This window comes from Papilio polytes, unplaced genomic scaffold, assembly GCF_000836215.1.
Source record: "Papilio polytes unplaced genomic scaffold, Ppol_1.0 DF821288.1, whole genome shotgun sequence".
Lineage (NCBI taxonomy): Eukaryota > Metazoa > Arthropoda > Insecta > Lepidoptera > Papilionidae > Papilio > Papilio polytes.
The window spans coordinates 212932-239871 of NW_013527916.1; the positions used below are offsets into that span (position 1 = coordinate 212932).

Here is a 26940-nt window from a genome sequence, read left to right on the forward strand (position 1 = left end):
AAAAAAAAAAAAAAAAAAAATATACCGACGAATTGAATACCTCCTTCTTTTGGGAAGTCGGTCAATGATAGAAATAGGGGTAAAAGGTGGAGTTACCATACAAAAATAATTACAAGTTTAAAAAATTAAATTAACCTTATGAGATGTATAGAAAAAGGCGCAACGACTTAATTATCAGATTTGTTTTATTAAAATTATTGTTAAAGTTTGGTTTTTTATGTTTTCATTTTAATTCTAACCTACAACAATGTTAAGGAAGATAGACGAAATTTTGACCGTAAAGTGACGTAATTGAAATGGGCGTGACCTCATCTAATATGCGTCTAGTAAGTCCATTCCGTGTGGACGTCCGGTAGATACGGGTAAGCGAGCTAATGGACGAAGCTTTCAATCGCTTTTCAATATTTGATGAGATTCGGACACTGGCTGAATGTACACATCTATCGTACCTACGCGTCCTCATTGTTGCTCGGAAACCGGAACGTCGAACACTATCGAGTTTGAACTATATAAATATTTAATGATCATATAGCTACTATCTCTCCGACGTAGTTTAATTAACGAACCATTATAGACTTTAATGTGCCTTCCGTTGAAATTGGAGGATGAATATCGAACAGTAAGCAACTATGTAAATGCCAACATTTTCGTTAATTATAATGTTCATCGTATCGAAATTTGTTCATTTTAAAAGCACAGTTAAACGGCATCAAGATGATATCATAACTCCTATTACATTAGCAAAGGCATTATCCCATCTCGGCGCTCGCCCGTTCTGGACCAATTTTGACCGGCCAACGGGATATGTTAAAGAGGACATTATAATAATTAGATTGTTATCAGATGTTATTATATGAATTTTAAAAAACTTATAAGAACGAAGGACGGAGATAAGTCGGCGATATCGTGACGACGGTAGGCCCGAACATAGATTACGGAATAGCCGGCGGGCGACGGCGTAATCGGACGCACTAAATGTTGGTCCTTTGAAAGAGCACGCCATACAGCAAATCGATAACCGATCATTATAATGATTGCGCTGTAAACGCTAGTCTTGTTCGCTTTTTAGACGCTTGACGAACGGGAGTCGTGTTTTAATTTGAACACAGGTCCGAGCCGGAGCGTACATGCGTGTTCAATTGACCGTCAGGGCGTCGGCGCACAAATAAGCTTCTCTCGCCTTAACAATCGCCGTCCGGAAAGAAAATTATACTCTATACAACTTTGATAGCAAATCGGAACGCCCTCGAACTTACAATAAAACGTAACGTATAATAAACGGGAAGCAAATGAGGGTATTGGTGATGTTCTCGCCTTTTATTGAATCCGACACGTTGTTGACATGATTGTTAATACAACTTGCTCTTATCATTCCGACACACCTTTGCTTCTCGGAAAGTAATATGTGATACATTTACTAAGTCCTGTCCTAACCTAAAATAAGTTTTGTATTTAAAGTGACTATGATAGACATTACCAAAATACAAACAATAAAAAGCCTAAATATTAAGTAATAAAAACTGAATTGAATAGTTCAATCAATATCAAATGCGAAATAGGGTAAAATAAATCCTTCACCTTACATTTGTCATGAATTTTATCTTTTCTTCCTGTTCGATAAGATTAATGTAAGAAATCACATGTTGATAAGACGATTCGCATTTGGAATTAAACTTATGATCTACGACAGAATAATACGTCATATAACTAACTTTACCCCGCCACTCCGTCCGCGTGAAATTAAAATAAAGGGAATTAGCCTATGTGTTTTTCCAGACAAAACTCTAAATCTATGGCAAATTTCATCGATTTCGATTTATCAAACAGCCATCCATTTAAAATTTGACATTTATAATGTTAGTAAAATTTTGTCTACAGAACTGTCACACTTAATAAATGTATGATATACGAGTAACTGTAGTTGTCAACTGTTAGCAGTTACTAATTATGTAGGACGGTACCTGAATGGTTATATTAAATGAAACAAGTTACAAATATGTAGGTGTATTTGTTTAAACATGGATATTGCTTTGCTTTATTACATTAAATTATAATTTTTTTTTTAGAATTAGAATTATTTAACGGTTTTTTATAACGAAAAATGGACTTAAAGTTTCTTATACTTTACTTTAAAAGACCTAAGCATCTTACTTTTTAAATCTATTTAGCAAATAATAATTTTCTACTATCGTATCATGTTTGTTTTGGATATGTTCCAAGAATCGTTTCCAAAGCAACGTTTTATAAAAAAAATTGGATCTTTGCTTGTTTAGATGTAACCATATGATCGAATTGGATTTATTGATTTTATCGCCACACTATCTGGACTACGAATCCATCGACGTCGCCCGAAGCTCGTGATCTGATACACATCAATCCTGGCCGCAACAATTAATGGCCATTTATACGCAACACCATTCAATTATCGTTTGAATCGAAACGATAATACCAATGGTCGAATTCCCAATGTAATACTACAATGGTACATCTCAATAATTCGATGTTTCATCAGTCAATTATTAATTGAGCAAACGCAGACGCTTGTTAACTTACTCCGCTAACAAAGTGAACACAGATTAACTTCAAGTCTCACTCCGATTTTGATATCTGATACATACGGAGCGTGTTGTTTTTGGTGTTAAAAAAAATAACATTCTATACTCACTCGCTTATGAAGTCGGGAACGTTTAGTGTTCGCACCAAACATCGCTAACAAATTAAATGGAAAGGCGTCGAATCGATAGCGAGGAACACAATCTAAGCGTGCGCGAAAGAGCAATCGGCCGCGACGCAGCAATTTGAGAATCGTGTTCCATCTTAAATCGTCGACAACTTTAATAACAAGCATAAACGCAATGGCAATAATCGCTGCAAATTAATTGCCTACTAGCCACCGCCTGAGAAAAACAGTGGCCCCACAGGGTTGTCAACGAACAAAAAACAAATCAACAATTTTTCCTAACCATTAGAATTACATTTTCTTTCCTTACATTTATATCAACAATCAATCATTAAATTTTATAGCGTATTCAAGTTAATAGACAAATCATTAAATATAATTATCTTGCAGGATACCACGTTTTTACGTAGTTAAAAGGACATACACAGAAAGAAAACTTTATCGATTATTAGAAAAATAAATTAAATCATTAAACCAACAACTTTCCCAAACCTCTATAACAATTTCAAATGCTACCTAATTTTCAAAAGTTTCAATTATTCTGACATCGAAGAAATTCCAGAAACTATTTTATATTTATGTATACTGTGTTGATAATTGTTTTCATATTGTAATATCATTGGAACTCGTTGTGATAACCCTAACGATCGAAATTCGTTGGGGTGAATTAGACTAAAATTTATAGGTAGGTGTAGGTGCGTGAACCGGCTGGCGTTTGGAGTTTGCCTTACAAATAACATTTAGCGGCAAAGCGGGAGGTACGGATTATGAGGTCGGAGGACTCAATTAAATTGCGCCGGACCCGGCTTTTACTCTAACCTTTTGCCCTCACTTCCCACAGAATTTGTAAATAAATAGATGGACTTTATATCAGTTAAAGAGTGAATATGATTCGACAACGCTGACACATTTACACTAACAATACCATTTTGCGGAGTACTCTATTTATCCCACAATTCGAAATATGTGTCGTGAATTTATTAATAATAATCAGCCACCTTTTGTGATATATGTCTATACATTAATTGTAAATGAGGTGACTTGACGGTGGACTAAAATAAACTAACCGGCTTTTTAAAAACAAATTTGTAGTACTAATTGACGTGTACTTCTATGAAGACCTACTGCAGTACAAATTAGGTATATGGCAATTCGAATTAACGATCTAGCTAAAAAAAACCGCTTATAATTCATAAAGCCACGAAACGAGTTACGGTTAACTAGAAATAAACAATTGAATATAGGTTCTTGCAAAAAATAACGTTTTGTTTTATACATAGGCAGTACTAGGTGAATTAATTGGCGCTCCTACTTGATACACACTGGTCGGGCGATATCGAACAATTTCTATTCATAGATCTATTTAGAATTTTTTTCCAATAAATAGTACTTCAAACATACATAAAACACATTGAAATATCGAGTTACCTTACAACTAGTTTCGCACCCAAGACCTGTTTGAGTTTATCGTTAGAAAAACAAACTTAGGCATTCCTGAATTTTACACGCGTGCGTTTACATAATAAAACTGTTTTAAAAAAAACAATAAACGGTCTCGTGCACACCGTATTGGGTATTTTGCTTATAATTGATAAAGTCGCAATAAAAACTGAGAACAAGTATAAGTTCTTGGTGAGGTCTGAGTTGGCTAAAGTTATCGATCGGAAAGTGGTATGTTACGCCGAGACGGAGCAATTTCTTGGCGTTTGTTTGATTTTAAAACTACACGACCATATCAGAAAGCTATTAACTACTAACTACCTCCAGTCAAGTTGAATGGTCAATTGCGTTCGTTCAATTAGACGGAAAATTGATGTGGAACCGCGCGATACTAGCACCGCATTCTGTTTTGTGCGGGTATAAATACGTTGTTTGCGGAATTATACAATGGCGAATTTAAATAGCTTACGTGGTATTTAATTTTGTGAGGTTTATACAGTTAACGTCAATTCCACTAATAGGTCCAGTTCATTTATCCATTAAAGCTATATTTAAATAAAGTTGTAGAACTGATTATTGCGCGAATTTGCATAAATCGATTCTACATGTATTTCTCTCTTTATATCGTATATTGGTTTCTCATTCTTCTATATTAAGAATCAATTTTGTATATCTTTATATTAAACGGTAAAATAAATAATTTCTCAACAGCCTACGTATTAAAAATCACTCGATTAAACGTTAAATAAAGAAAAAAATACTACGAATTAGTAATAATATGTTATATGAAAAATGTTTATTACATCTGATTATTTTTATCGTGTAATATTTTTAAGCGTCTATTTATTGTTGTAAAACATATTTTACTATGTAAATAAAACTCAATGTATTTTATCATTATCTTTTTGAAATCTTAACAAGTAATCTTGCTTCGCAAAGGCGTAAACAAATGATTGGATGTAAAATGCCATAGTGACGTAATAATTTCGTTATTTATCAGCAGATTAATAAATCAAGCAAAGAATTAAATTCACTTCCCATTTCGGATCTAATATCTTATAGAAAATCGATACCATAGGAGATATAATTGAATCCTGTTTGCTATAAGTTTTCGAACTGATCGCGTTGTGTCAAATATTTTAAGGAAATGGGTAGGAAATAAAAGTCCACGACTAACTTTATTTAGTACTTACTAGCTGTTGTTCACGACTATGCCCGCGAGAAATTAAAGTATTAAAAAAAACCTATGTTACTCACAGATAAATTACCTTTCTAACGGTGAAAGAATTTTTAAAATCGGCCCAGTAGTTTTTGAGTTATTACAATACATACAAAAATACAAATCTTTCCTCTTTATAATATTAGTATACTCGTAGATCACCTTCTTGAGACAACTTTTCATGTTAATTAAATATTATTATTGCATATTACATTTTTGATAACATTATATAAAGTGAAAAAAAAAATAACTATGTTACAAAATATCCTTATGAATTATTCATTATTTCCTATTACTTTTATGAATTGTTTGTAATATGATTAAATGGGATTTTATTAGCATTTTTTCAACATTTATTTCTGTGTTTATTATCAAAGGCAATGGCATAAAACAAAAATACATAAATAAGTCGAATGTATTGTCATTATTAGGTGATATTGGATTGTCTTTTACTCACGACACACGCTTAAGTATTATTATAAGATAGTACGCACGTTTATAAATTTGTATGCGTGCCTTGGACATATTTGTGTGTCCAACTCATATAAGGTGTGTACTTACGATAACACAGTTTTCTTAAACTTCAATTGTACGCATAGTGCTTGAGAAATACATGCTTAAAAGGCACTTTCTGACAACACAGTTCTAAACCACGTTGTATGCATTGTGTAATTTAATATTTGTCCTAAAACTAACTGTAATGTAGAATTAATAAAATTGAATTATCTTAACAGCTAACCTTAACGGTTGGCTTAAATATCCCGCTTATTTAAAACAAATTTGTACTAACAGATGTGTGCATTTATAAAGAACTACTGCAGTTCAAGTTAGGTATATGGCATTTCGAGATGTTATTGGCCGACATCCCAAAAGAAGGAGGTACTCAATTCTTATGTATGTTTTTTAATGATCTAGCTAGCTGAGAAAACCCACTTATAATCCATTACGAAACTTGTTACCATCAAACTAATATTATAAATGTGAAAGTTTAGATGGATGGATGTTTGTTAGCGTTTGTAGACTAAACGCCTGGAAGGATTTCTATGACATTTGGTATTGATTTAGAGGATATTCTAGAGGAATACATAGACTACTCACTTTTGTTTTCTTTAATCCCACGCGGACAGAGTCGTGGGCGAAAGCTAGTTAATTAGTAATAAACAATTGGATATTGGTACGTGCGAAAAGTACAATTTGTTTTATACATAGGCAGAACAAGGTGATAAAAAAACTAAGGTTTTTACTCGGGAATTCAACAGTTTTTCAATAGAAATGTAACAAACGAATTGACTTTCTGAAATGTGGTTTTATTCTTTTAAACATTTTCTGTTGCGATAATTAACAAATGCCTCAATTTCGTCCGTTCAAGATTTAATTGGTCATTTAAGTTTGTTAAAATATCATGAATGGGGCTCGTAATCAAAAGCAGGTGCATACTCGCAGGCAATCGCATAGTAATAATGTAACAACAATTTCTTTACGTTTACTTATTTTATAACAGGTACCTTGACTCAAAACAGTGTTATTAGTGGTCCAAGGAAATTCTTGTAAAACATTATGTACAGTCACGCAATAAAGTCGCAATGTGACAGAACCGAGAATGTAAGTACAAATAAAAAAAAGAAAACAAAGTTTTCTTTTGTTTCTGTCGACAATGTAATTTTGTTAATGAAATTATTATTTTGCCCGGTTTGTAAAATAAAGCGTTCTTTGGTAGTGAGGTGATAAAAACGCAAATAGGCTTCCAAGCCTAAAGCTATCTAATCAGTAACCTCTATGTCTAATTTAAATGGTTTTATTATGTCAATTTTGCAGGACTATCATTTACAAGCTTCCTTCTCCGAATAAAGGCGATTTTTGTCTGTAACATAAAAATTATAGTAGTATATGGTCATGTTTTAATTATACCCGCCACCTATATTCAACACAGTTCTTAAACCACTTTGATGTACGCTTGTATATACATAATAACCAAACAATATTAACATAATAGTCATACACATTTATTTAAATAAATATGTGTAACTGAATAAACACAATTAGACAGACAAATGTATTTATTAAACAATGTAACTATTTATATACAAGTAGTAATATATCTAATATAAATTACTTAGAAAATTATCGCAATAAAATGGTATTAAATTTTTAGAAAATGGTCACGTACATACTTTTATAAGTTCTTATTTTGCTTTTAATGTTAACGATTCGAGTTCAAGAAGTGTAGAATATCAAATGAATTAGCAATGAAGTTGAAATGTTACTAATCGATTATTTTATGTAGATGTCACGTAATAAAATCATTCTTATAGTCAAGGAATTAAATTCGCCACCCACGTTAATTGTATATCGTACAATTGTCACAATAGCAGCTTAGAAATTTTCCACCGAACTGTAATTCAGCGAATTGGATAGGAAATTAACGTCCTCGACTGTGCAGAATGTTTGAATATGCACTTTAAGTAATACATATTATCCGTTTACTTAACATCAGGTGAATTAGCTGTTAAAAATATTTTATTCACATTTTTTTTTATTTGTTAATCAAAAAATATATTATTGTTGGTAAAATTAGAAAAAAACTATGTAATTTTTCTAAATTACTTTGCTATAAGTTATACAAAATTATTTAAAATTTACAAATGCATTTGAATGAATTACAATAAATACATCAATAAATAATACTTGCCAGTACATTTTTTATGATATAATTTAATGAATAGTTACATGACATATTCAATATAAGTAAATTAAGATGACACGCTTTAATATTTGACTTTTTCCACAAACACACATATTTAGAATATCTCTATATTACAGGTAACAAATCTCTTTAGTGGATACAGCCTTTGAGCCTATTGTAATAATAATTTTAATACATATAAAACATTTTAAAGTTAAATTCTATTTTACATATCTTACTATACTAATATCAATTCTTAATTTAAGATGGATGGACGTTTATTAAAAAACATAGTCTGGAATACATAGGATGCGAATTAAATGTTTTTTGAAACCGCGCCGACGGATACGCTGGCGACTGCAAGTTGATAATTTTAAACTTTTAACAAAAGAGAGATATACTAAACATGTAGATTTCTAACTCAGAAGTAAACATACCTATGTTATTTCATATCTATGCTATTAACTTGTACCTCTTTTTTCTTATGTTGTGATCGTTTATCTGATCTTTATTGATACAGACATTTAATATTCTAAGACAAATGTTTAAGACTAGCTGTTCCCATGCGGCTTCATCCGCGTGAAATTATAAAATGTTTATTTTATTGTTTATATTTGTCAAATTCTTAATTGCAAATGTCAAAATACCAATTACCTTACTATGGCAATCTTTCTTCTTTAATGTTGGCAGCAACTTATAGTCTCTTTCCCACATTAGGGTTTTTATCCAACATATTTAGCCCCTAAGTTTAATAGCGTGAAAATATATAGCCTAAAGTATGTCGTAAGTGTAGTGATTTTTATTATAGAAATAATTATGTAAAAAACATGCTGTAATTGCTGACATCTTACGCCACAAAATAGTGTGTGTTTACGCAATATTATATTAGTATAGATGAAACAAGATTAAATGGAAACCTTAATATTTAATATCTTTTTTTGTAAATGCACCGCATTTAAAGTCAAAATAAAGTGACCATACACATTCAAGTTGTTTGACTCTCGGTTCGTGTACGGCCGCTTGCATTTTAGCGGCGGCTTCAACTTCAATTCGTATGGCAAAATTTTAACTAACACTTGAATACTTCAGTTACATTTTTTTCTATATAACTGAACAGTGGTACTGATCAATTAATACTGTCAGAACGGACTTAAAGTTGTCGGTACTGACTGAAAATAGTAACCTTTAGACCCTTTGTTTAATAGGCGATTAGAGGCGCGCAACTATTATTTATTAATAACATTACTTTTGTAGGTCTGGTCTAAAAAGATCAAAAGTCTTTTAACTACTCACTTGTGCTTATTCTATTTATTCACGTTAAATTTTATTCCTCCGTCGGAAAAGAAATTCACAGTTTAAAATTAAATTTTGACAAAATAAACAAAACAGTCACATGATCAGTGGATAAATAACTCAATTAACAGTCTTTGAATTTAGTTATCGACTAGCTTTTATCCGCGACTCTGTCCGAGTGGAATTAAAAAAACAGAAAAGTGAGTAGCCTATGTGTTCTTCCAGACTATCCTCTACATCTATACCAAATTTCATGGAAATCCGTTCAGCCGTTTAGGCTACAAACTCTAACAAACATCCATCCATCTAAACTTTCGCATTTATAATATTAGTATAATTACAAAAATTGAAATACGATTATAAGAACCAATTGGATTTCTATCTAACGAGTTTATCAACCTGGTAAATTCTTGTTAGAATTTTATATCTTATTCGCCTTTCTAATAAGAAATTGCTTTTAAAATCCACGTTTTCTATATACTTAAAACAACTTATTTAGATACATCAGTCATTTCTTCTCTAACTTTTCTATTTACAGCAAAACTTACTAACTCAATACTTTACAAAATAATATTACATTGTATTAAATTTAAAAACATGAACTCTTATAAAGACTTCTCTTGTGGAATATTAACAATAATAATTTCCATAATATTGTATTAAGGAATTCTTTCTTCACTAACTCTGTTATTTAAACAAAATTAAAGTTTTGTGATATTCCAATTGGTCATAATTTTGAATAATCTTGTATACTATATTAAAATGCCAATAATAACATTTCTTCTCGATTCTATTATTTAACGAAAAGTTAAAATGTACTAAACATTGCATTATGCTTATTATTGGATATAATTAAGTAATAATTAATAACTTTTATTTAAAAGTTATTTTACATTCAAACAAAATAATAAAGTTATTCACAATAGGCCATTCCCTTCCATAACTTAAGACTTAACTCATAATAATAATTCTTAACACTCGTAGTATTTAATAATTAAAATAACAAAACTAATTATAATTTATAATCTAAAACACTCAGGAACCGTAGTTTTTTATTAGAATAATTATGACTGCATGTTCTGTTGCGACGGCACTGTTTAGCCTAACTTAAAGTATGTTTATTTCAATAACATATCTTTTTTTATGTTAAAATGTTAATCTATATACTTAGCCCATTTGAAATAATAACATTTCAATAAATTTAAATTTAATTTCATGAAATAAATCTTCTGCAATTATTGTATTCAGATTGTTAGCTCAAAGTTAGTTTTAAAATGCAACTTGAGTTATGGCTTTCTTTTAAAGGTAATAAAGATAAATTTAAAAGGATAATTCAATCAGTACTAAATCCTTTTGAATGGATTGGACTGTCTAAAAGTACAAAACAACAATTCTTATTTAAAATTAAGGGTAATCGTTCATGAAGGAGTTTTTGAAACTTTTTTGACTAACTAACCTGTGAGGCGGGCGGGTATGAGTAGCCAAATTGTGCGTACGCTGCCATGGGGACGATCATATGGGCGGTTTCACACAAAACACTGTCTCTAGAAGTCTACAGCACGAACTAAAAGTTCCTTAGGGTTGCTACGTTAACGAATTAAAAGGTATCACAGTTGGTTGAATGCGCGGCGGCTGCGCGGCGCGCTGCCATCCCTGCACGTCAGGGAGCATGGGCGCGCGCACCTCGCATGCCTCGTGCTCCTGCCCGACCGGACAACACCTTCACACGTTCGAATCCCGACACCAACTGGCGCGCGCCCGACGCCTAACGCCCCGCCGACGTAGGACTGAGCCAACTAGACTCCACCCCTAAGGCGGCCCTTGTCTCCGTCGGCCAATGTATTCAACAGTTCTCTATCCTTCTCCAAACTTAAACACGAAACACGTTCTTTCATTCGATCCCCTCCCCGCCGAGACTCCGCCTACAATATAAACTCCGCCTAAGAGAGAGTGGGGCGAAGGAAAAAAGCGGCAGTCGGCTCGACTTGATCATGTTTATGGGTTTTCGGCGAGACAGTCGCGCTCGACCGCGGGCAAACAAATCTCTTGTGGCAAAAAATGGCTCGGCCGAGGACAAGTTGTTTCACCTCGTCCGATTTACGGACAGCGTCGTGTAGTGCCGAGAATCGACTTTATCGATTCGACCACCTGTGAACGATGTACTTTATCGATGTTTACTCGGCACTGCACTATATGTCAGTAGAACAAAGGGGTGATAAGCGTGCTTAACATCCTGTAGACACGTTAATTGTTTAGATATTAGTCGTTTCATGACACGACGAGCATTTGGGCTAACTAATATTTATTATTTGATACTCCAACGGTACACTAATAATTTTTTTAATAACTTAATATCCCCTGATTGCTCCTACAAAAGGACTAAATTGACTAAAGTTACGATTTTATATCGATAAATGTACTTCGTGTCACAAAGTTTAGCAGCGCCCCTATCGGGCGCAAAGTACACTGACAAATCTCATATTACGATAACGTTACGAACACACAAATTTTCGGGGTAGACCCTCTGTACTGTTGCACAAAAGCATGATTTCAAATCACAGTTCTCAGTTACTATTTTAAAAGATTTAAGTTCTCGATTCCTTATTACTGCTATCGATGTTGTTATGAACATTTAGGATTGATTATTATATATTTTTTTACATTTACATTCTAAAATCAAATATTTGAATGAATGTATGTCTGTTACGACGTATATTTAAAACGGCTTAACACATGTAGAACATAATCGTCATAACGAAGTCGCGGGCAAAAGCTGTAACAAAGTTTGCTACAGTTGTATACAGTGTTTTTCAAAATAACTAACAAGATTCGATGTTAAAGAATTTGTTAATGTAGGTTTCATTAAAGTGTTTCAAAACCGTAATTTTGCGGTAACAGATTATTAAGAAACATTACGTTTTAATCAAGCTGTGATGTATTTATCGAATAAATCTTACTAATGGTATAAATGCGAAAGTTTAGATGGATGGGTTTTTGTTAGAGTTTGTAGCCTAAACAGCTGAACGGATTTCGATGAAATTTGGCATAAATGTAGAGGATAGTCTGGAAGAACTCATTGGCTACTCAGTTTAGTTTTTTTTTTTAATCTCACGCGAACGGAGTCGAGGGCGAAAGCTAGTATAGAATAATTATGAAATTACTAAATGTTATAGATATAATTCTTAATCTATAATGGCACTTGGATTTGAAATAGACATGTTTTTAAATACAAGCTCTAAGTAACACAATAATCTTGTAACGTTACTATCAACTTGCAATAATAGCTTTAATTGTAATACGAATAAGGGTTATTTTTGGATGACGCCCAAGTATTGAATAGCACAATCGAGAAATACGAACTAAGCAGTTATTGATGCTAAGTCACATGGATTATCAATTTGCTAATTTAATGATTTTATACGTCAACGTATAATCAGTTAACTCTTAAATTAAAAAGAAAATTTTAAGGGTTGTCAGCAAATTTTACGTCGTACATACCAAAGCATAACATTCTAGTGTTACCTGAATAATACCGGGTTGCTGAAGTTTTATTTTAATTTATTACCTAGTGTTTCTAAGTTCTACTAGGTTGCCCTTAGTTTCAAAGAAAGTTCCGAAACGCATTTCATAAAGTTATTGAAAAACACTGAATAGTTAAATATAACTGGGAAACAAGTCATTCATCTATACTATTATAAGAAAGCGTAAACAAACACTTATTTGTTGCCTAAGATGTCAGCAATTACAGCATATTTTTGAATAATTCTTTTTATTTAATAAAAAGCCCTACACTTACACGCTTTAGGCTATATATTTTCACGCCATTAAACTTAGGGATAAACATTTTGGATAACAACCCTAATGTGGGAGACCATAACTTGCTGCCAACGTCAAGGAAGCAAGGTTGCCATGATTTGTCATCATGTAATGTCATTTTGACATTTGTAATTGATAATTTGACACATGAAACAAATTTGTCACAATTTTATGCGGATGAAGTCGCACGGGAACAGCTAGTTTATTAATAAAATCAAATCTTTTAACTGATATCTGGAACTTAAATTTGGCAATGCAACAATTGCGGAGCTTAGCCAGCAGAACACAAATTAGAGAGAGATTTAATTTGAACTATAGGTGAATTACCACAAGCACTGCCCGACAATGGAAATAACGATTTTACATTATTTATTCAATGCGGAGTAATTTTCGTGGACACAACGCTACTAAAATAATTTACAATACAAGCCCTTTCGTAATTTCTACAAGGCGCTAGTAACTAGGTTAATAAATTTAATTCAAACCGCATTACTTAAAGTGTACTGAACAAAACTTAGTTTATTTGGGCGGTTCACTGAAAGGCGGTAGAGTCCACTTTGTATGCAATATCTTTGTTTCAAAATCCGTTATAAAATTCCATTAAAACCACCTATTTCTATATAAAAATCGTCACAACACAATGTATTTTGTATTAATTGACAATTTTATTCCTTGACATATTAAGTCAGTGCATTTTATATTTTAGACACCTAAAATTTTTACAATGTTTTTCAATATATTTTACCGATATAAAGAATGTTTGGTTCGAATAAAACACGCCAGGCATTTTTTTTAAACAGTTACAGTATGACATTTTCAGTATAAAAGTAAGAACATGGTAAAAAGGCATTCCAAGACAACTCGTGTTCATGTTAATATAGAAAAAAATACAATAAAAAACATAGTTGTATCGTTTAGGGTAGAAAATTATCGTTATTTTTAATTGTTAACGGAAGTAATAGCTGTTTGTATCAAAGCTGCTCATTTACTCATGTACGAACATGGGTTAGCTATTTTATAGTCGAATCAATTGCCCCCCGCGGGTCCACCCCGTCGTTCTCTATACACACGTCACCCAACCACGTCGATATATTATAATGAATAAATATTACTACTCATTTTTTGAAAGTACACCTATCGCCGGTTTCCCAGCTTTTAACCTTTCGTTATTTCGGTACGATATAATTAAATGTGTACCGAACTACGTAACTTGTATATTACTCCATTTAAATTTACCCTAACACTAATCAATCAACGAAATAAGCGTTTTAACCAAATCTATACTATTATAATAAAGCGTAAACACACACTTCTTTGTTGCCTAAGATGTCAGCAATTACAGCATATTATTGAATAGTTCTTTATTTAATAAAAAGTCCAACACTTACGTCACGCTTTAGGCTATATATTTTCACGTCATTAAACTTTGGGGGTGAATGTTTTGGATAAAAACCCTAATGTGGGAAAGAGACCATAAGTTGCTGCCAACATCAAGGAAGCAAGATTGCCAAGGTTTGTAATGTCATGTCATTTTGACATTTATAATTGATAATTTGACAAATGTAACCAATAAAATAATTAATTTCCCATAATTTTATGCGGATGAAGTCGCACGGGATCAGCTAGTTAATAATATAAGAATCTCGACAAAAGACAATTTCTCAATCATAGGAAACCTTCTTAAATCATTAAAAACCTTTATGCACAATAGCGCTCGCCGCTCGTTTGCCCCCCTTTATTATTTAAAAAAATAGCGTTAGAATAACTTGGCAATAGTAAAGAATGCCATATACGGACGGATTTTAGTAAGCGTAGTAATTTCAAGTGGTTGGCGTACTGATGGCAATTTTTTAGTGCCGACTGCAAATTGCAGTCCGTGTATGACAAACTTGAACTGCTAATCGCATAACGCCGGCCGTTCTGACGTCCGTGTAGAGGTCTTAATTTAAAACTACATATGCTAACAATGAATATTTTTTTATAAGAAACCGAGCGGTGGGAAAACAGAGGTGGTCAACAACGCCCATGGCCATCTGCAACACCAGATATCAATAAAAATCGACAAATACAGTTCGATTAAAGGCGGGTAGAGTTGTCTGCATTGATCGGAAATAAGAATTCAAAGACATAATATAATTAAATGTGGATGACAACAAGGTAGAGGAAGCCCGAAGAAAGTATGAATTGATTGTTTGAAAGAGGAAATGTTTGAAAAAGGGGTGAATTCAGAAATGACGGCTGATAGAGATGTATGGAAGAGTTCGTACTGTGTCCAACCTCTAAAGGGAAAGAGGTGACGATGATACCATAACGTACATTAATCATATTTTTCTTTCCATTTTCACCGTAATAAAATTTAATAAAAATCATTACAACTTTCATAAAATTATTTGGTTTTACACAATACACGAATATAGTAACTACTAGTGGGAATGTTCGTGTGAAATGAAACAGTTGTAGAAAATTATGAAAACATTAGTATTTGTGTAATCGTTCATCTTTAAGCGAATGCCTAACGAAAGCGAACAACACGGTAAAACTTGAAACTCATGCTTTATAATATTATGTTAAGTTAACCGCAACATTTACAGTATAAACGCCCCGTCGACCACGCCATTATAATGAAATAACTATATCTTACTCTTAAAGTATACAAAAAAACATATTCTCTGTCACTAATTGCATATCCATAGCTGTAGTATCAACACATCCCATCGCAAGCGTTCGAAGATTTCTAAACGAATTCAACTTATCTTATATCTTAGCGTCATGTTAGTAAAGTCGAAATTAGAAACAGCACAATTACAGGGCTGGCGCCAAGACATCTGTCATCGTTAATAACAAGCAATTTGAGACAATTTTGCATTTTTGGAATATACGAGAGCGCCCAGGCGTCTCACACTCGAGGCAGGAAGTGGCACAAAAACAAACACTAAATAAAGTAGTGGTTGACATGTAGGGTTTTTGCCCGCCTTACTAATTACCCGAGCGCAGCTAGGTGCGTGAGCGGTCGCGTGAAGCACGCCCGTACGTTGCCAGTAAACGCTAGCAGTTTAGATATTTATGAACATGTGTACGTAATTAATTTTTACGATGGATCAGATAGCGGGCTCGTTGGAGCGATACGCTTGTCGCTGGTGTCTCACTGAGACTGCTTAAAGGTTAATTAATCTTGAATTAGATGGTGGTAGGAGCTGTGGATGAATGTTACAGCTTTTAATTTGACACGTCAAAGTTAACACTATCAGTCGTCTTTTGCAATATACGCAACTATGACTTCCTTAACTTATAATAAAGTTAATGTAAATCAGTGTGTAGGTGCGCTAAGTCATACATTCTTATCTCATCTGTTTGAAATAAACGGTACTCCATATTAACACAAAACAAGCTTTTTTGTGCAAACAAGCAACAGTGACTGAAGGTAATTGTGGACAAATAATAAAAGGTAATTCGCTAGCTAATTCCTCTCTTCATAAAAAGGAAAAACCTGACTGATGTAATCTATAGATATACCTCCGTCCATTTACGTTAAAACGATACCGAGGTCTTTGCGAAATGGTAATGACGTGGGGCTGCGACCCGGACAAACAATAGGCGACCTAGACGAAGTGTCAACACTCGTTTCGGAAATGAATTTCCATAGAAAGCACTTTCAAAGCAAATTAGTTTCTTGTGTGAACGGGAAAAGTGAAGTAGGGGTGGTATATATTAGATGAGAGAGTTAAGCCGTTTAGTAGAATAATCCATGTATTAGAATCTGAAACAGCTATAAATACAGACATAGATAAGACGGGATCAAGTGAGCGCTGATTTATTGCGAATGTTACATTTGTAGTAAGCAAAATGCTCTTGTCAGTACATTCAGTAGGTATGTTTTTGTAGATCATATTCAATTTCATTAGAATTTATTGACAAAAAAGTAAATAAAACCCTACGCTCAAAATCATGTTGTTCTGATTCTTACAAATGGCGTTGTAAGCCTGATCTCTCTCCTCCTAATTTCCTACTACTAGCATTCCTTTATAAATAGTTGAAGTGACAACTACTAGTCATCTACTTCGTGAAGATGTTATTACAAAAAATATAACTCAATCAAAATGACATCACAAACAACGAATCCAATCTATTAATTAAAACACTCCACAACTTATTGGGTATGTGTAAAAATTTGCATTAATTCCCACTTCTGCCCCAAAATGAAAGTCGCCAAAAAACAATCCAACAACGCGTCCGCAAACCTTTTACGGTTGGTGTAAAAAAAAATAAAGTAAGAGCCCACTCACACAGGCACGTGGTCCGCAAGGGACGGTCGTAGGTACAGCGTGTTTATACGTTGATTAAACAGCGGCATCGCCGCATTGCGCATGCAACCGGACGGACATATTACAGGGCTCGAATTCTGATTGTTTAGAGAATTTATTACTCCCGCGCCTTGTACAGTTAATTGAATTCGCCTGTAGGATAGGATCTGGCTGAATTGCGTTGCGGCCGTTTATCGCGTCTTCCGAATGCGTGGCTCGGCGCGCGCCGCAGACCTTTTTATTACGTAATATTCAAATTGTTTTGGTGAATTTTGGTTGAGTGATTAACCATTATAATAAGCTTAGATTGTTTTAAAAAAAAACGTAAACCAAATTTCATTTGTTATGATGAACCAACTTTTAAGAAGAAAGAAGCATTAAACATGACATGAAAGACATTGTAGCTTATTGTGAGTTTCTATTATACACGTACAAAGACATATATCTCAGTTTTTACATGGAGAAAGATAGGGACAACAATATAATTTTGTGTAAGTATTTCAGCAGCATACAGCCGAAAATCAAAAAACAATAAAGCAAATCAACTACAGCTTAGTTATACATAATACAATCACATTTCTATTAACATACAACCAAAGTATCTCCAGCGGCTTATTAATACAAATTTCCCCTTATAATTTTAGTGTCCATAATATAGAAACATGTAATTTGAGATAAGTCAATTAAAAGCTAGCGGCATCTGCCGTCGGACAGGTTTCAAATTATACGTCAAACGACAAAGCACTTTAGAGTTTTTTATTCACGAAAACGGTCTATCGATTATGATCGTATTCATTAATTATTTATCAGGTTAACGCTTATTATCTTAAAACAAAACACCACGTATTGTGTTTAATATTCCACAGCTATTAATCATCGTGCATTTTATCCGTAATGACTTCAAGAAGTCATTTAATGAGAGTCCAAGCGCTACATTTCGGTAGAACAGGAATAGCCAGATATAAAAAGATTTGTGAGATTGGAAAAAAAATCATCTTATATCGACTTGTTGATCGTTTAATATATATTTGTAACAGTTTTTGCACTATTTTTACTAAACATCTATGTTACAATTTTAATTTAAAAATTAGAATACAAATTCAAACTGTTTCCTATTGAACCTAGATGCCACAGCCTCATTATTTTTACAAAGAATGAGCAAGTAATGTACTCGTAGATAATAGACAGAAATAACTATAATGATATATTCCATAACTTTTTCGTCAACGATGCACATTGCTAATATAGAGAGGGAAGAACTAGGTGTTTGGCAATTTGGACATATGTATTCCAATACTAGCTTTCGCCCGCGACTGTTCACGTGTTACACTAACAAAAAAAATAAAAGTAAATAACGGTTAAATAAGGTTTGACTGTAAAAAGAATTTCTCAAACTTAAAAGTCTCTGTGCCAAAGCGAGTCAATAGCATTCAATCTAATCTGCAGTTGGCACTTGACATCACACAAAAAGTGCCGTCGTGACCGGACGGAAGTGTCTCATCGAGCCACTCGTGTTAGTCTCCTATCTGCGAGACACGTGTCGTCTCTGTTTACAGCGATGTTTGCTCTTATCTGTGTGTTTTCAAAATATACACTTCATTACGTCTTCAGCTGCACAACTGTCACAAGGATTCTCTGAACCACTTCTGCTGTACGTTAAGAGCATCAGACAGAGTGACTATTGAATTGAGTTTACGTTTTAACTTTACAATACCTGACTTAATATGCAATATTTTGCAAAATAATCAATAGATATTTTATTGATTTTTTGTTGTATCCATTTATTTATGTTATGTAGAATTTAAACTTTATAATTTAATTCTATATTTCTCTCGAATATGGACACCAATTAACTTCCTTCACATGGCCAATAAAAATAGAAAGACCGAATTCAAGACTAAGTGACGTTAAAGTTCTATAAGTGCTTAAAAATACACTCAAGTACATTACTAAATACGAAGTCTGCAAATAAGCATTACTCGTGAAACACTGCACAAAATAAACACTGCAATACTAGATTGAAATTCAAGCGACGATCTCAAAGGCGAAATCGTTTCTACGACAACAGTACAAACCGCTTTGGTTAAATACAAGTTCTTAATAAGCACGGATCGAGATCAAACGGCAGAGCGTCGAATTGAACTCGCAAGTAAGGATCGATTCCACAATAACATACCTAACAAGTTGAAACAGACAGGTACAAGAGACAATCAACGGCATGTGCTCAAACTCCCACACTGTCTTGTGACATGTAAATGCATTCCGGGAGTTCATCTCGGAAAGCTCTTAGCGTTTGAGCAACTCTACCTACTTGTATCAACTATAGACTTGTCGGGTACAAAATTTCAACTTCACATTTCAAACTTCAACGTACCTAAGTTTTGCGAAGTGCCGCATATAACGTATTCGTAGAACGAAAATTGTGTTAACGAAATTGTTGTAAAATGTTGTGAAATATATTTATGTTTAGTTTAAAATATAGGTTAGTAAAGTTATAATGAATTTAATATCAGATTTCCATTATGCTTAACAGTAATTAATATATATTGTGGATCATAGATGAAACAGCATAAGCTAGAGTTTTGCTGAAAAACTCTCGCTCCGGATACAGCTCATGTTTGAGTATTTCTATTTTACTCCTTTATCACCTTTAAAGATGTATAAAGATATCACAGTTAGTGACATTCTGATGGCTTTATATCGACAGTTTCTATTTGTAATATTGTAATATAGTGCTGAAAAAAATATATTCAAATATAATAAAGCGTAAACACACACTTCTTTGTAAAATGTCATCAATTAAAGCATATTTTTGGATTTTCCTTTTAATAAAAACCCGTACACTTACGTCACCCTTTAGGCTATATACTTACACGCTATTACACTTAGGGGGTAAATAAATTGGAAAAAACCTTCATAATCAACATAAGTTATTTGTGCATTTGAATTTTGACTTTCGCAATTGACAAATGTAAACAATGAAATAAAGTTTTTATAATATCATGCGGATGAAGCCGCACGGGAATAGTTAGTAGTAAATAAAATTGAAAACTCAATCCGTTAACAATTCAAAAATATCTTGAAGATGTTAAACTAATATCTTATACATTTCCCCTTTTCGCTTCGACGACAGGCTGAGGGTAACAACTTGGGCCGCCACTGTTCCTTTAATATATTCCGTGTTTAGAATAAGATTATAATATTAAGGAGGTGAGGCGCTGGCTTATGCCGCGGCCGTGTGGATTGCCCTGTGGAAATATATCTTTTACTATTCACTGACGAATAATTATAATTGGAGATTAGTGGTTTTAGATAGCGTTACGAACTTTGTACTCAACAGATGTCTAATAATCCTTTATTATTTTTTTAATTATATACAAACAGGAAGTTAATTGAATAAAAAGTTTACTTATTTTAATCTTCAAGTAGATATTTAACAATTAAAATATAGAATAAATAAATATTCATATTCATTTACTTACCGTATCCGTGTATTGGAGATTGTAAAACTGAAAAATAATAACTATTTTCATGAATTCCGATTAAAAAACTTCTTAATATTAACATGACTAAATTTCAAGCTTTCAATTATTACGATGGTAGTGCTGAACATTTGTAGCTATTGACAAAGCTAGGTAAGGAGGGACTTTCTTAATTTTCTGATTAGCATTCAAAGATAGTTATAAAATTTTCAATCAACAAGTAACCGAAATTGGAATCATTAAAATATTGATTAGTCGAATTAAAAAATCTATTTTTAATCCTTGTACGTTATTAAGTGAACTATAAATAATCTAATCCTAGTTATTCATATAACGGCATCCACTTTAACAAAGCAAGTTAAGAGCCGGAACTCGATAATGTAAAACGATCTCGACAGTTGCACGTGTGTGCATTCATTGGACACACGCACACGCACACACGTACACATACGCGAGTAGAACTAACGAAATTGTTCATTCACAACGGGGCCAACTTGTCCCTGTCCCCTCAGCCCATCCTCTTCATCTTCGCTTATCTCAGTTCATTCATTACCATCTAGTTGTATGAGACTCGACGGGCCGAAAACACATCGCGCCTCAATTTTTTGTCACGCCACTTAATTATCTGGATTTATATCACGATAAAACCGACCATCGTCCCGGAGATGGTCGTAAAAAATAAACTTTTTTGGTAAAAACAAAAGGAGTACGGAATTACCCACTAAAGTGGACCTTTTACGAGTTTTACTTTGATTGATACGATGTTATTTATATATCTCTGTGTTTACCTTTAATTAAACTGATATTAAATTGTTAAGATCTAAAAACTCTAGTGATATAACTATTGTATGAAGTGTATTCAATGAGACTTGTAAAAATTACAAACGTCAAAGATCTTTCGGTATGCGAAGAATTTCTTATTTGTAGACAAGATCGTTAACAGCACTAAAATTGTATTCAATTCAACGTATATAAGATAAATATCAAAATATCTAAATTGCATGTACTTGTTAATCAAATATTAATTTCTTCATATATTCAGTAATAACTTATTACTTTAGTATAAAGCTAAAGCAATGAAATGCTTTTGAATTTTGACGTCGTTTTGTCTAAATAAACAAAACGACATGTCATAACCTTTGTTGTTCTCTAGTAGGTACTAGGCATATAAAATTATTTGACATCCTTTATATTAGTTGTGTTATTAAAATAACAAGTTAATACAAGAATAAATACAAGAAGCAAGTTAATATAGAACAAGGTTACGAAATTCTCCGTTATAATCCTATACTTACTGCATTGCAAACTGTTACATAATCATGAGGACTATCCTATCGATTTACATATACAGATAACTAATACTATCCTATGAATCTTAGAATACAAGAGTTTCACTGAATTTATAAGATATAGTACGATAACGGTAAAATACAAGAGTTATACTATCACTAAATGTACTACTAGCTGTTCCCATGCGACTTCATCCGCATGAAATTATAAAAAAATAATTTTATTGTTCACATTTGTCAAGTTATCAATTGCAAATGTCAAAATGACATAATGTCAAATTATGGCAACCTTGCTTCCTTGATGTTGGCAATAACTTGTGGTCTTTTTCTAATATTAGGGTTTTTACCCAAAACATTTATACCCCTAAGTTTAACTGTGTGAAAATATATAGCCTAAAGCGTGACTTAAGTGTAGGGCTTTTTATTTAAGAAAGAATTATTCGAAAATATGCTGTGATTTCTGACATCTTAGGCAACGAAGAAGTGTGTGATTATGCTTTATTACATTAGTATAGATTGCAACCACGAGCAAGAGTGTTGTCCAAAAACTGTCAGTTTAAAATCTTTGCCTATCATTCTAAAATACGAGCGTGAATGCTTATTATTTATTTGTAATAGTTTTATCGCGACAAGACAAGGAACTATTAACAAGAATATTACGTTAGTAAAATATAATTTACATGACGGCAAATCTATATTGTAAGGACTCAATCAAAATTGCGACTCGACTATAAATCCCTTCAACGATAATTTCCGCAATGGACATTACAGATTCTTATTACATTTGCCAATGAGCAATTGCTCCAATAACACTTTAGATGCGGTATCTGGTCAGTCGACGGGATTTGAATAACGAACCATTTAAGCGTGGGTACTCGGAGACAGTTTACGAAACCAATTAACTACGTTGTACTTAGGCCTCTCTGAGGGGCTTGTTGCTAATTGTTTCTTGTTCGTCCGTGGGGTCTACCGATCCCGCAATACACAACGTCTTTATTACACTAAATCAATAACTTTATTGTTTATAAAAAGAGAGTGTAAAATGGGGTAAAGACTGATCGTAAGAAAGAGATTATGAGAAGCCTAGACAGATAGAAAATCTGCACGATAGAAACAACAACACTTTTAATAATGAAACTTATCGAAGGCAGAGCATATAAGTGAGTGCATCTTCCCGAACTTTTACTAATCCTTGTTTCTTCCATCGTTGGTAAGAAAAAAGGCAGTAAGTCGTATTTCTCCAAGAGCGTTCGCCTTCTCCGCGACCCTTTAAGCCGCGACATGCATTTTTCGAGAGTTGTGTGCATCCTTTGTTGTTGGGTGCGTCGGCGGAGCCATTCGCTCTTCGGTCTTAGTTAATTACTGCGCGCGGCCAAACGCCTTCCCTCGCTGGTGGCCGCTACACAAAGGGGGTCGATGCCATCGATAACCGAGTCCGTTTTTATTTTCTTATTTCAACGCTTTTAATTAGTTAGGAAAATATTCTCAAATAAAAACGGCCGCGAGCCACAAGGCCTCGAGTTAAGGATTGTTTTCGGCCGCTTCGTGCCTCAGGCGCGTTATAATGGAACGAAATACCTCCGTTATTTCGATTGGCTTCTGTGCTGCCGATAACGTTTCGTAATAACAGTAATTAGTCTGTGTGTTTAATGATTTTTCTTAATGCCTACTAAAACTAAGCAATAAATGGCTCCAGGCTAATCACATCAATGAGATTTAAAATGAAATATATTCGAATACGACCACCCACATTTATCTTTTTGAAAAAATTCCTTTATTGTAATATCGCAATTTTTTTATTACTTTCTAAACAATGTCATTAATTACGTTCTATCTTGATTTGTAAATATTTGTTTTACCTTATTACTGAAATATATTAAAGTTTCTACTTTTCTTGATCATTTTTAAATTATAACTACTTGAGTGATTATAGGCAATTTTATTCTACATAGATAAAGTTATCAATAAACCTAAATGAAAAAAATCTGTAAAAATATAGTCATAATACTCATTAATAAATATGGCTAGTTCGTAACGGGGGTTGCGCTTGCGAAAATAAAGTAAATGACAATTGGACTATTTATGAATGCTCAGAAACTATAATAATCTTTGTGGACATGCACAGAATTTATTTCTGGCAATCGACCAAAAATATAGTAAAATAAAGTATTTTTTTGGAGGATTTATATCGATTCTTTTTATTTCATTAATATGATCAGTTCCGTAAAGATGTACTTTTTATTCTGGTGACTAAAAAATAACCCTGTATAAATAATAAGCAGTAAAATAAAACATAACAATAAAATTCGCAAATGTACGGTTATCAAGACACTCTACTTCAAATTAAAATATCATAAAGAAATGATAAGCAGACAATAGTAACCTCCGGAGTAAAGTAAGAGAGGAATAAAGTAAACTATTGAGGGCTTCTCTTAAGAAGAAACCTTGGTGCATTTATAAATTTAAAAAGCTTAATAATATGAGGCAATACTCAAGGCCAGAGGTTTTGGCCTGAGGGATTTACATTAAAAAAAGCTCATTAAAAGAAGCTTTGTAAAAAAAATGTAATTAACGCAAAACGATGAAAAGACCATTCGTTTAATTTCTGAGTGGAACAAAACGTATTCTTGTAAATTCTTATTCACACTTTTAATTAGCTCATTTGTATCGATACAACCATACTGCCACGCGAAGATTCGTGTTGCGTTTTCTCGTTTAAAACTTCCATCTATGAATACATCATTAAAACTCCAAATATGCGTAATATTCCATAATTTATAACATCACAATTAGTTAGTATGCGAAAAAAATGAATTGGAATTTGCGCTTTATTACAATGGCGAGAAATCATTGACTGTTTACTATATTTTTATTATCTCAAAAATATCAAAAAAAAAGACAAAGAAAATGACAACTAAAAAGTTACAAAATGTACGTAGTTCAAGTGTTTTCTCTTTATCGGTTCTTTAACGTCGCATAGCGCGCATGAAACTGCTTAGTATTCATAATTTCGAATCAATTCCAATAATATTTAATTGGTTTAATCCAGAACTACAGAAACGCGAAATCAAAAAAAAAGCTTCAAATCGCTCGGAGTCTGACAGTCTTAAGAGCGCATGAAATAGCCAAGCACACGGACTTTCTGCAGGATAAATCCCATGCGTGTTGCCGATATGTAGCCCTAGCATAAGGAAGTCTGTCGTAAAGTACTCAATAACATTGTATTAAATAATAACATATAATTAGCATCTACCTGCTACAAAGATAAAGTAGAGACAACGGAGTTTTTAAAAGCTGTTTACAATCGACCATAAGTGGTGGTACAAACACCAACAAAACTGCTTTTGTTACGATGGAATCGTGCCAGTAAAAATGTAATTAATAGTGTTGATTTCAAAAGAGATTCATATCAACACCCAATGTGATATGAATTAATTTGCAGCCTTGTTTCGAAATTCAGCTTTATTGTTTCTAACGTATGTTTCTTTTTTGGAATTGACACAATAAGAATATAATTCACATAATTATATTGTAAATAATATAGAAAGTAGAAACGGTTCTCTTATTGTATTCTTGTAGAACATATAATTTTTCTATTATGTTTCAAAATTAAGATATAATGCAATTTGAATAGTTACATTGTTTTTTTTTTTTGTATAGTAGTGTTACCATATGAAACAATCACTTCCCAAGTACGTTAGAAATCGCATTTAGTTTTATTATCGTGCATTGTTATATATTATTTAGTCCAACAGATTTCAGAGTTCATTCTTATACACAGTATGTTATGTACTATTCATTAAAATAGTACAATTTCGAATATAATCAACGCCTTTTATCAATACCAATAATCTAGCTGTCGTCAATCTACTAACAAAAAACTACCATCGCATCTTTAAATTAATTACTCTGTGAAATATTTGAAATATTCAATGTTATGGCGATATTTTAAAATATTTATTTGTAAATGACTTGTGTCGCTGCCTGTACTTGAACAACGTCAGACTCGTTACGAAGTTCTCGGGGACTCGCGATGGTTATCGCGACAGGGCTGCGGTGACCGAGTCCCGACTCGTCATCGACACCTCACAATATGTTGACCTTGTTAACCCAAAAGATATCTATTATACTTATTCTGTTACACAATGGATTTTTAATTTACGGAAATCATCTAAACCTATATGTGAATATTATTTACCTCGAAATGTTTACAATCTAAGAGTTAGGCGCGCTTTGATTTTTATGAGCTTACATGAAGGTGCGTAACTACTCGATTTTTAGTTGTGCATCTAAACATTTGAATTGGCTGCGAAACAATCGACGATCCCACAACCATTGTACTTTTGTTTTGTCAAAAGTGCGCCCGCTTACTCTTAATTTCCACTAAAAAAAACACAATATCACTATCTGTGAATTTTGAATGAAGGTTGATAATAAAATGTAATTATACAATTTGTTCGACAATGGAAACACACAGTTAAACGGATTTCCAATTGAAACTTTTTAAACTGCCTTATACAAGCCGAGAACAAAGACATCAACTACATTGTAAGAACTTTATTGACCTTGTCGTTGGGGCAACTTCCAATGTTGTATTTTCTGTGCCATTCTCATGAACACACCTAGTTATCTCTATAAAAACAACAAACAACGCAAAGTTAAGGCAATTTGTCAATCAGAGTGTAATTGCTTTAGTATTACCATTATTGTGCACCCTGTATAATACCTAATATCTTT

At 33.0% G+C, this 26940-nt stretch overlaps 1 protein-coding gene across 2 annotated transcripts in view; it reads right to left on the reverse strand.

The window, feature by feature from the left end:
* Positions 1-26940, reverse strand: part of LOC106109516 (homeobox protein caupolican-like) — a 90093-nt gene that overhangs the window by 44458 nt on the left and 18695 nt on the right. The window contains exon 1 of one of the 2 annotated variants that reach the window (XM_013291045.1): positions 10772-11084. The exons of the other annotated variant lie outside the window; for it this stretch is intronic. Within the exon in view, the coding sequence (XP_013146499.1) occupies positions 10772-10831 (60 nt within the window). The 5' untranslated portion in view covers positions 10832-11084. Of the gene's footprint in view, positions 1-10771; positions 11085-26940 lie in introns of those variants that run through there. 2 annotated transcript variants of the gene reach the window in all.